This window comes from Magallana gigas, chromosome 2 (genome assembly GCF_963853765.1).
Source record: "Magallana gigas chromosome 2, xbMagGiga1.1, whole genome shotgun sequence".
Classification (NCBI taxonomy): domain Eukaryota; kingdom Metazoa; phylum Mollusca; class Bivalvia; order Ostreida; family Ostreidae; genus Magallana; species Magallana gigas.
The window spans coordinates 19,505,525-19,517,840 of NC_088854.1; the positions used below are offsets into that span (position 1 = coordinate 19,505,525).

At 32.0% G+C, this 12,316-nt stretch overlaps 2 protein-coding genes across 18 annotated transcripts in view; one reads left to right on the top strand and one right to left on the bottom strand.

The window, feature by feature from the left end:
* LOC105344257 (cytosolic phospholipase A2) overlaps positions 1-8,491 on the bottom strand; it is a 28,369-nt gene extending 19,878 nt beyond the window's left edge. The window contains exon 1 of one of the 5 annotated variants that reach the window (XM_066075420.1): positions 8,431-8,491. Coding sequence is in view for 2 of the 5 variants with exons in the window: in XM_066075413.1 (XP_065931485.1) it covers positions 1,624-1,672 (49 nt within the window). In the remaining 3 variants the exon portion in view is untranslated. Of the gene's footprint in view, positions 1-1,446; positions 1,575-1,623; positions 1,673-2,461; positions 2,588-3,341; positions 3,397-8,430 lie in introns of those variants that run through there. The other 4 variants (XM_066075414.1, XM_066075418.1, XM_066075413.1 and 1 more) reach the window with 4 other exon arrangements.
* The window catches only part of LOC105344258 (prostaglandin G/H synthase 2-like), a 40,070-nt gene that overhangs the window by 20,350 nt on the left and 7,404 nt on the right, over positions 1-12,316 (top strand). For 2 of the 13 annotated variants that reach the window (NM_001305289.1, XM_011451998.4), the window contains 2 exon segments: positions 11,224-11,287; positions 11,526-11,651. In NM_001305289.1, the coding sequence (NP_001292218.1) occupies positions 11,239-11,287; positions 11,526-11,651 (175 nt within the window). In that variant the 5' untranslated portion in view covers positions 11,224-11,238. 13 annotated transcript variants of the gene reach the window in all.

Genomic DNA, 12,316 nt, shown 5'->3' on the forward strand with positions numbered 1-12,316 from the left:
AAAAAGAAGGATCTAGACATTCAAGAAAATACTGTAATAATAACACATATTGGTATATGTAAACATCAAAGGTGTAACCTAATGCTCAAAAGGTAAAAAGGTTATTTAAGTTAGGGAACAATAGGGTTTCTTTTAATAAAATACAGTTTTTCTAAAGAGTCTGGTAATTGTTTAAGCCCAATTTGCATTTTTTAAAAACTTGCTACATATATACTTTGCCTGGAAAATGTATGTGTTCACATTTATCTCTTTTGGTTTTATTAATAAAATTTCAATCATTATGAATGATATGTACAACCTTTTATAATATCGTGCTCAATATTGAACATATTTTTGTGTTGTCAATGATACCATGAAAGAGGGGGTGTTATATGTCTTGAAGAACTTGTGCTGAATCCTTTTGTTCATAATCAACATCTAAACTATAACATCAAGATTTGTTTATCCAAACCAATAGGTAAAACAAAGGCTCCATTATTTTAATTTATATACTACAGAACCGTTTATCTAGACTAAATTCAGGTTGCAAATAATGTATTTATCATTGAAAAAAAAAAGTTTTGTAACTTGATAACTTTTACTGTAAAAAGAATGTAATTTAAAAATAAACGTTTATTCTTACAAATATTTAAAACATTCAGTCTCCAATTAGTGTTGGTGATATTTCTAAACAGGTCAGGATATCCGCATAATATATACATCAACTTCCATGAAGCCAAAATGCTTTGGCCGAGGAAGATATTAAGAGTTATTTTAATGTTAATATATTTTCCTTGAAAATTAGAAGCTTTATGTTGAAATGTACACATAAGCTTATCAACAATACCATTACTGTCATCAAATCATCTGAAGCAATAATTGATTTGTTTAAAAGGCGTATAAAATCCATCAAAACTGAAAGTGTCATGCCCCATGTCCCACTTCCACAAAAGATGTGTATCAAACTCTCTGACCACTGTAGTGGTCAATAAAGAAAGACCTGAACATTATTTCTTCACCCTTTGGGCATCATTAAAATAGGGGCCATCTGAATAATTCATTTCATCCCACAGTAATACATGTATAATATATGGATAATATGAGAGAGATACATGCATTTACATTATACAATTCACTTTATCCTATCTTGAATAAACCAGCAGATTTCTGTTAAGATTGACTATTCATTGTATGTAGATCTGAAGAGGAAACTTGCAAGTAAGTTTAAATTTATTCAATTTTTGTTGTTAAAATAACATTTAATACCATCTCTTGATACAAAGTTTACAGAGTATAGACTTCGGTTTAACGGAAAGTTTAAATCAATGTTTTTACAGTGATTGGTTAGCAGATAGATAGGAGACACTTAATTAAAAGCTGTTGTGTCGACTTGTCGTTATCTTTTCTCAAATGTAAGATCAAATGATTAGGAATTTGTTTCCCCTGAAAACAACAGTAAATACATACCATTTATATAGACATGTACATGTTACAAAAGCTGTCCTATGGCTTGTTGAATTTTACTCCCAGATTTTCTTAGCACATGGTACAGGCATATATAAATTTAAATGCTTCCCTATTTAAACATTTGCTAACAAATACTATTTATTTAGCTTTTAATCTTCAGTAACAATACTTTGTTACCAAAAGGCTTGTTATAATCCAATTGACACTCCATTGCTATAGTACACATCTGAATTTCGCAACAGCTATAGTCCAGCTGGTGATTTCCAATCCAATCCAATTATAAAACTGATTAAAATCTACCTTGCTACTGGGTAAAGTCTTCACTCAAACAATCAACTTGTTCAAGGTAAGTACCCCATTTTACCATTTACAAATAAACCTCATTTCTCTACTCCACAATCTTATGAAGAAATATTATCAGTCATTCCGAACTTATATCTACTAAATGGTTTTAAGAGAAAGTAATGCATGTATGTATGTCCATGCTTCATGCATAAATACGACATTGACCATTGATACAAGTTCTTCAAACGTTAATGCAACAATGAAAACTTAAAAGAAAAGGAGCCTGCCCTCAGTTGTATTTTTCAAAAAGCATTCTTAGAGCAAAAGCAGTATAATTAAAATTTGTTACAATGGTATATGTATAAGGGCTTGTGTATTTATCAAGATAAAGTAACGGGTATTATAAATTGCTTTTCTCTTAAGTTGCACTGAATTAAAACAGCTGAGAGAGAGAGAGAGAGGCTTTAATTCTGCTCTAATTTTCTGAGATGCATGTTTAAGAATCAAAATCATTCCATACTGATACCAAATAATTCCAATACAAAAGTAATAGAAAAAATCAGTAAATAAATATTGTTCTAACTTGTTTAAAAAAAATCATTCCACAAAGCAGTATCAACATCAAGAAAGACAATTCAAATACAAAAGAGATGGAAAAAAAATTGGTATTGGGAGTAATATTTGAAGAGTTTTGCCCCTTTAACTCATCACATCACAATTATACAATTACCTTGTGCTGACTTCTCCTAACTTCAATTTTAGACCTGGCTGCAAAAAACAGAACAACTAGCCATGATCCTCACTTTCTTTTTAATATCCAGAGTTTGAGACAAAATAACACCTTCAGATCTTAATTAAAACCTGAAACAGAGACGGAGAGAGGTATTTCAATATCAATATCTGTGGTTTGTACTGATTAGAATGTTGATATTTCCTTTTCTTGCAATTAAACAGTGGGAGTGTCCTCAGGTTACTTCAACATGTATTTGGTAAAAGTCAACATCCTCTCATCTTAAACAAAAGCTAAATTTTATTGCCAGATGAGACAATTGTCCCAATTCCTCTCCAAACATGTGTTGGAATTCTTGACAAATAAGAGATTTTTTTACCTTTTTTCTTCTTAAACAGTCAAAATCTGACCTCAGGGCATGTTATAGTGTTCTAAATAAAAATCTTTACAATTAATAACAATCTAATTGCAATTCCACCTGTTAAAAGGTAAGGATGGAATTTCTAGTCTACATTCATGCATTGTACAGTAATTATTATAACAAAGCCTGTAAATCTAATTATACCACACAATGACAATTGGTATCACTGTCTCGGACTCTAAAGATTTAAGCAAACAAAGCTAAAATTCTCAGGATTTTTTTTTTTTTTTGGGGGGGGGGGGATTAATGGAGAGGGGAGAGGACAAGAAACTACTTCCTAGTATATATTTAAGGTTGTACCTGTGTATATGGTTAGGAAAGAAGATTAAGGTAAGGATACAAGGTTTTTAAAGTTAAATTCGGTTAATATTATATAATAGTATATAAAAAGGCACATTTTGTTGACGAGTGCACCACTGGTATTGATTTTAGGGTGCTTATCAACAAGTTACAACTTACCTTGAAAGAGTTTTTGAAATTTTTTTTGAATGTAGACCATGGGATACACTGTTCTTTAATCTGGTAAGAAAAGGAATTCCATTTTAACTTTTTTGTAAAAAATCTAATTCTATCATCTGTAATTTTAAAAAATGAAAGTAATATGGCTGTAATGCAAGTCAAAAAGTTATCCATCCCTCTATGACCAATTTCTTCCCCCATGCCAGGACAGGATAAATAAACATATGTATATATATCTAGAACCTGTGTCTTAGATGATAAAACTCTAGCTCAGCTAGAAACAAGAATGCATTGCATAATTTAACCATATTGTCTTTGTCTTTCTTATCCTTCTATAGAATAGACCTATGCAGACTGACCCCTCCCTCTCCCCATTCATCTCATCTTCTCCTTGCACAGCTCTACGTCTGCTAATATTTAAACTACCTGGTGAAATATATTAAAGCAGATCACAATGCACCTTAAACAAATACACAGGTAGACTGGATTTGGACATTTTATGTTTATAAATGGCATATGATATATATTTAACTGCTTGTGGAAACCCAGTTTAATTTTGTTAAAATTTAGTAGCTGAGGAGTATACCATACCCCATGCAACAAGTTGAGGGGGTATAATGTTTTAGACCCATCTGTCAATCAGTCTTTTGGTCAGTCCATCAGTCCTAATCATTTCAATAAGCGCAACTCCTATTAACTGCTCATAAAAATTTGCAGGTAATAAGGACATAATGTGTTTATTGCATATTTGCAGGATTTTTCTATTTCTTTAATTTTCCAAAAATTTTGATCCTAAGATTTAGTCTCAGAACTTTGTCAGTGCAACTCCTCTTCAACCGCTGCAAGGAATTTCATGAAACCTTGTAGGTACTGAGCACAAAAGGTATAAATGGGCATATTTGCAGGAAACTCTCGATTCCATTATTTTTCGGGACAGAAATATGAAAATTAAGACATTCTTATGTATGATTCTTGTTTTGAAATAGGGAGTGTGGGCAAACATTAGATCATGCATTCTTTGATTATCTCCTTTTGAATCATCTATCAACACCCTCAAAATTGTGAGAGAACCTGTCAGAAAGATTCATAAAGTTGAGAGGGGAAATTGTACAAAGATAAGGGGTACACAATAAATAGATTTGATTATTTCTTGTTTTGAAATCATTACAATCTACAAACAAAATAATCTCCTTTGCAAACAAAACAGTTGACTCAGTTTTTCAAAATTAATATGTAGCCATCTTTAGTTAAGGGGCCAATGTACACAGAAGAGAGTGACTTAATCACTCAAACGTGTTATATCAAACGGATTATATCAATCAAGAAAAATTTGACAGCTTGTGACTGTTGAATTCTAATTTTTTAATCTATTGTCCAATAATGAAAAAAGTACATCACTTTTTAAAGCCTCTAACAGCATAATGAGTTTCCCAATTCATAGCAATAATTGTATTTTAATTTTTAAGGAAACAAACATATTACAATGAATCTGTAGCTGGCATACCTGAATCACTAATACTATATAGCAACCAAATCACTTCCTTTAGTGTACCCTTATCTGTGCACACTCTTGTCTTGGTCAATAGAGTGTTCCCAAGTATCGTACTAGGCCAGTAATTAAGTCTGTAAAATAGTGATGTAAGCTGGACCACAGGAAAGGGTCTCTAAGGTTTATTCCATTGTTTGATGGGGAGCAAGGTGATAAAATGTGTTGTCTATGGCTATGGAGCCTTTGGGTCAAGTGGAGGGGTGGTTGGACCTCAATAACTACCTCTCCTCGTGGAAATGTTTGTCACCACCCATAAAGCTCAGTCATGGAAGGTGAAATAATAAGTACTAAATTCTTTGTGAACAGCTTTGGGCCAAATTGATTAATTCTGAGATATAGAACTACATGTAGCAAATGTTTGAGTGTCTTTGCCAGTAAGGATTCATTTTGTGTAAATTTTTTAGGTTTCCAATTTGGAAGGGTGCTTAATTATATGGGTCATCTGCAGTTGGCACAATTTTAATTAAAGATGCTCTCTATGTGTTGCTCTCCACCAAGCCTTGATTCCAAACAAAATGCATGATAATTACCAGTTACCAGTTTCTGCCCCTGATACATGCTGGAGTATCTCAGTATCCCTTTCATGCATGCTTGCTTTCGATACACAAGATAATCTTCTCTAATCACCAGGTAGTCAAAATATTCTAAAGAATGTTTAAAGTAAATGACAAAGGGCTTATTTATCCTGTTCCTGAGCTGTTGTCAGTTTTTAAGTAGTTTTTTATTTCATACGTAAGCTCTCCTCAAGACTGCAGTTTTCTATGACAGACTCCATAAGGAGGGGTGCATTGGTTCCAACACCTAGCTTCTGAAGGGAGCTTAACGGTACTGTAGAGAGAGGCTATCTCAGGTAAAAATGACAATTGGGAGTTCAATTGCGTTCTAGATGAACGGTGTAGCACTGATATTATCGTGACAGGGAGAGGTACCTGGTCTAAGGCAGAGTAAACGTACTCCGTGTGCGAGAGAGGACTTTTGTGTGGGATGAATCAAATTCTAGTTCCGCTTTTTTGGGGGAGAATATAAAGCAGTCTCTTGACATTCGCATTTCATGACAATATTTTGACTGGATTCCTAATCAGTGGAAGGTTTTAAAGGCTCCGCTGTTTGTATAGGTAAGAAATGCACTGGTGTGAAACAGACTGTTCTTACTGTCTGACTTTCTTTAGGGCTAATGACAAACACATGAATTTTAATGCTAGATATTATTATACGTGTATCAAAATTTCACACCTAGTCAATTCTCTCTCTCTTTCTCTCATTCACTCTTTCCTCTTGCTCTCTCATTCTCTCTCATTCTCTCTCTCTCATCAAATCAATCCTCTTTAATTTTTATGCGTGTTAATGCAGTTAGTTTTGAATTTTCATTGAATACTTTAGACAAGCATATCCAAGACCTTTGAAGTAACAATGCAGTCATTTATTTTGGGAAAATCTTTATGACCCAAATATAAATGTAACCTTACTTTAAAATTATTGAAATAAAGTTGTTTTAATGAATAAGCGCAGCCTAAATATAAATTATAAAATTCAGCAATCTGCATAAAAAAGATGAATTAATACTTTTTAAAAGTGTTCATATTCATCATATACTTTTGCTAAAGAAAAAAAAACCCAGCCATCATTACCATTAGGTATGCAAAATTGATAACAAAATTGACAGGTTCAGAATAACTAAAGGTGAATAGTATACCATAATTAACACTGTGCAGTGTTTCTGTGAAATGCTAGAATCTTGTACCCCCCCCCCCCCCCTGATTTGAATCAACATTCATATGCAAAACATTATCTAAAAGATATATTCAAAGAATCTCCTGACATGGGGGTTGGCAGTGACAATTAGTATAGATGCTACAAATTTTACACATTTCAATAGGAAAAAAAAAATCTGTTAAACTAAGAGGAATGTTCTTACATTTTTCTTTGAAGGCTTATACTGTCAATATTGTATTCAATTTGAAGAGGATTGGGGAGCAGTTTATAAACATCTCCCTTTATGATGCACAAAAGATCAGGTCAACAAGTAGAATCCCTAGTACATTTGAAGACAAATATAAGCTCTTTAAAGGGAGCTTGAACAAGTCTTGGGAAATATAATGAAATGGAATAAAATTAATACATGTACCGGAAGGATAAAATTGTTAAGCTACTAGCTGCATTGTATTTGCATGGACACTTTAATTGCAGAGTTTTCTTAAAGTTGCAGCATTTCATCAGCATAAAATGGATTATTCTTAGCATACAGTTCCATAACATGCCACTAAAGGAAAATGAAGAAAGGATAAATTGCTGTGTCTGTCAAAAACTTAAACTGCTCTTTTGATAATTGAAAAAAGAAAGCAGAAAATGTTATGTAAAGCGTGTTTTGTGATTTTCTGAAAAAAATTTCACATGTAAAATGATTTGCGAGTTAAATTATAATCTAGTTTTTAAAATAATATTGCCTGTTCTTTAATATTTTTCAAAAGAAAAGAATCTTTGAAGCATATATACATGTATCAAGATGGTTTACTGGCAGCAATTTATTATAAAGTATATTTTAAGTCTCTTTAAATTTTTGCTCAAGGAACTTTGATAGATAAAGATGTTATACTGAAAAGACTTGCAGAAATATTTAAAAAATTGTAATATGTCTATTTTGAGTATCAAAAGTAGCACAAGCATCAGGCCATGTTAGTTATAAAGTGAAAGGAAAATTTACTGTAAAATCACGTATATAACACACCCATGTAAATCATACCATCCTTTTTATGTAAAATTGTAAGAACAAAAATCAATAGATTTGTTTAAAACTCTATTATCATAAAACATCGATAGTTATTTTGGAAAATGGTGGCTGTTGATTTTCATCCCTTGAGCTTTGTTCCGATCACAAAATTACAGAAATTGCATTTGGATTATAAAATGATCATGAAACATCGATAGTTTGGGGGGAAATTGCAGTCATTGATTTCGATTCTAAGCAAGACCTGTTATTTTTCGCCATTTTTGGTCAACTTTGGGGGGTGCGTATTATACATGATACTTTATGGTTAGCAGAAAATGGTTGAAAGTTAGTGTTATGACCATATGTGCCATATCTCTTTTGAATTCTTGCATTAGAGATGCGCCTCAGTAGCCAAGTGTCCGGGAGATGAGAAAAACGAATCAGACACTTGGCTAGCGAAGATGAGATGCGCCTTTGAAAAAAATTAATTTCGATCATGTTAATATGCTTTTGTAAACTGGTTTCTTAAAATTTCACTCACAAGTATTCTATATATTAAATTTGCATTATTATCAAAAGGTAAAAAAAATTCAAAGTCAGAAGGCTACCCTCAGCAGAGATACATTACATTTTATCAGAGAGATCAGATTACTTAAATGATGTTTTGCTCAAACCAACCTAAAACTTTTTGTCACTATCCTGAGACATGCGAATGTATAAGTGCATACAATTCTAGTCAGGATTTCTGCTAATAATGTTACGCAGCTCTGATTGAAAAAAACCCAGTAATTACAGACAACTTTGATATGAATCTTACACCATTTAATACTCACCTGTATTAGTTTATAGCCTTTGTTGTATTATAGCAGGAACTTGTTGATCTGAAGGTCACGAAGTCAAATCATGCAGGCACACCTTTTTATGTGTATATCATTCATTTATAGAACTCAAAAAATAATATTTTTGTCGAAAAGTGACGTAAATTGTTCATAAATAAATATGACATACCAGTGTAATGGACGTACCAGTCCATTAAAGGTTGATTTAAGGGTTTTTCCCAATAATTTTAAACATGCATGGACAAGGCATTTCACTTATCACAAATCATCAACTCGTGTTGTTCATGTACCGGTATTGTATTATACATATTGTATTAATTAATATATGCATGAATAATCACTTTCTCTACCACGTTTCACTATAAAAGTTTTAAATTGTAAAAAGATTTGATCTGGTTCAATGTTTCATTTTAAACATATGTTCCAATTACCGGTACATTATTTGTTCCTTGAGTCGATGAACTCGGCAAATATAGCAAGCACATATTTGGAGGGGGTGCACCCACCCCCAACCCTCCTGGGGAATCCAAATTAAGTGAATTATTGAAGTAAGACATGTATGACAAAAAAATACCTTGGAATAAGGAAAAGACCCCCCCCCCCCCCCGACAATTTTCTGGATCCATGCATCCATAGACCGTTAATATACACTTTCTAATATAGAAGCCACAAATTCGAAAATATAAAAAATACTGATACAGATTTATTTATGACCATGAAATAAGCATATAAATGTGCATCAATGAATTCTCTGCCTTATGCTTCAGCTATTCTAAATCAAATTTTAACATTAAAGCTAGTGATAAACACTTGTTTTCAAAGGAACTTAAATTGTGGAAAGTGGCTTCTCATTCACAGAGAATTAATAAGAAAAAAATGATAATTTCTGTTCACAACATTAAGGTATTTTATGGAGCAATTGCGTCAATTATCCTTGACATATAGGTGACCTTGTAATACATGTCATGAATTTTTTGAGAGATAACAATAATGTGCAAGCATTTGCACGAATATAAAATGTAGAAGCAGTTACCACATGAAATAGTTTGCTGCCTAAAAGTTAAATAAGATAATTATGCTTATAAATTTACAAGCTGGTCTTGACATTTTATGGCATATACAGTATATTGCCTATAAAATAGTATATTCATGAGTTCTCCCGATAGATCTATAGTTTCAGTTAAAACACATTAAGGTTCTCCTATCCTCGTGCACACTCAAAGTGTTTTTTTTTATCATAGAAATGCTATATATTTTTCCTTCAAACTTTACAAATGAAATGAAATAAAAAGAAATTTGCTGATGGTATCCATGCATTTTATGAAGGTATTACAATTTTGGCCACAATAGATAGAATGGAATAAATATACATCAAATAAAAAAAAAAAAAGATTAACTGGTGCATCAATGGCTCAAACCCCTTTACGAAGTAGTAGTAATGTAGTGTAGTAGGTCTCTTTTGAACCACTAAACAAGCAGGTTATTTAACGAGGCCGACTACAGAACGAGTACGCACGCTTTGGTGCATCATTTCATTTGTATTGTGACATCATCTTTTTGCTTTGTTGACGCCATGGCGTGATAGTTTCAATTGCAGATATTCAGCGAAATTTGTTGAAAAAAGCTCGTTTGATGCGTAAATTTGATAATATATTGTGGAATAAACATAAATGTCTCAAAGTATAAGCTATATTTGGACTCGGATCGAAAACGTGAAGAGGGTTCAGCAAGCCTAGCCCTCTGTCACGTTTTAAATATAGCTTAATTCATATATTTCAAGACAGTAACCATGTTTTTTTTATATTAATGACCCTTAATATGTGATGTTTTATATTTATTTATTACCTAAATATGTCTGAATGTTTTAATAATACTATAAAGATCACCATTTCCGTCTTTGTCAAATAAAAAATAGCCATTATCTGACAAATCTGGGAAATTGGGCATACAAAAAAACAACTTTGATAAGACCCCTGGAACAAACCAGGAGGTAAAAGGTTTTTTTTTATTTGACCATTTCATGCCTTTTAACAAAAACTTTAATATGTAGAACAGAAAAAGAAATCCTAGTAGGGCAGAAGTTTTTAAAAAATTGCAAAATTGATACATTTCAAGCAAAATCCCATAGGGTCCTATGTTAAAAATTAACAAACTTTGAGATTGCCCCTTAAACAAACGGTGTGGTACTTGGTTTCATTAATTTTCGTGTGTGTCAATTTTCGTGGATTTTCTGAAAACCACAGTTTCAAAGATACGTAAATTCGTGGCCAATGATCCTATAAATACAAAATGTTAGTTGAAATTGAACTTCAATGAACATTTAATTTCGTGGATCAACTTAACGAAATCCACGAAAATTGGTATTCAACGAATATTGATGAAACCACAGTAAATGTCTTATTTTTTTATTTTAAAAAAATATTTAACTCAGTAGAAATTCATGTACAAAATTTCCTTCAAAAATCTAGGGCAGAAAAAATTAGACCCGGCCTCGTTAATATAACTCTTTTTAATATTAACACTACGAGACTTATTAAATTTGTCTATATAAAAGGCTTATTTATTTTACGAATAAAAAAAATTCTAGATAATTTAGAGTTATCAGACATTGGTGTGGAACGAATATCGTTAAATGCACTAAGAAAATTAGTTGAACTGGAGATGTGAAATAATTTTCAGAAGATCAATTTTCATAACTAATTCAACATGCTGGCCTGAGAATTGATGAAATATATTACTGAAATTGAAATGAAACATTGATATTGATTGTGTATTGAATATTTTCAGACACAGTACATTAAAATGTGGTGGAGGGCAGTTATACTGGTCAGTTTCATAGCTCCTGCACTAGGTAAGTATATGCAGTGTACATACTGGTAATATATAAAGTTCTTTTTTAACCTGTTTACATGCTTATAAATATGGAATGTTGAAATAAAACTTCTTTGACAATTAATTTCATAGTTTCAATTTCTTGTCTTTTATGAAGAAATGTGATGAAAATGTATTTCCCCGCGGTACAGACTAAATCAAATTGTGAAAAATAAGACAAACTGTTTTCAACGCAAAGTTCTGTGTATATATATAAGTTTCAGGTGGCCATAACCCTTGTTGTTCATACCCTTGTGAAAACAATGGAGTATGCATGACCCAAGGAGAAAACTATTACTGCGACTGTGCAAATCTAGAATTCTATGGCAAACACTGTGAAATCCGTAAGTCATTTAAATTATGTCAAGAATTTAATCCTTGATCAGCAGTGATGAAATTTCATCTAAGGTAGAAACTTTTAACACCTGAAAGTTAATTGTGCTGTTTTACAAAATCTCTTGGTTTTTATATGTTGATAAAATCAAGTGAATGTTATTGAGAAATCTGAAAGGACTCTGAATGTGACCTGATCTTTTTTCAACTTGGATGAATAATGAGGGCAAAAACTATTACCTGCAGACACTGTGTGGGTTAAGTGTTTCAGAAACCTTAAATTAAATCATTTGGTTATTTTGTAAACAAATTAACATAAGATATATTTTTCACATGTGTCTCATTTGCATGTACTGGCAGTATGAATGATCTAATTATAATATAAACTAAAAATAGCATCTCTGAAGTAAAAAAAAAAAATGTAAGAGTGAAATAGGCATTTGTACTGGAAAGTTACTTTTTAATGTCTGCATATGTGACTGTATCAAAATCAAGGGCATTCGGATTAAATTGAAAATTAATATGGATATATAAACTTCATTTGTAAATATATGTAATTCCTGGAAATACTGCTTAATTTTCTATTTTCTTAATGACATGGATATAACGATCGTCTCAGAGGCATAGCAATAAGATTGACAAACATTGTAAAAAGCTGTTGGTCATCTTAAAATAC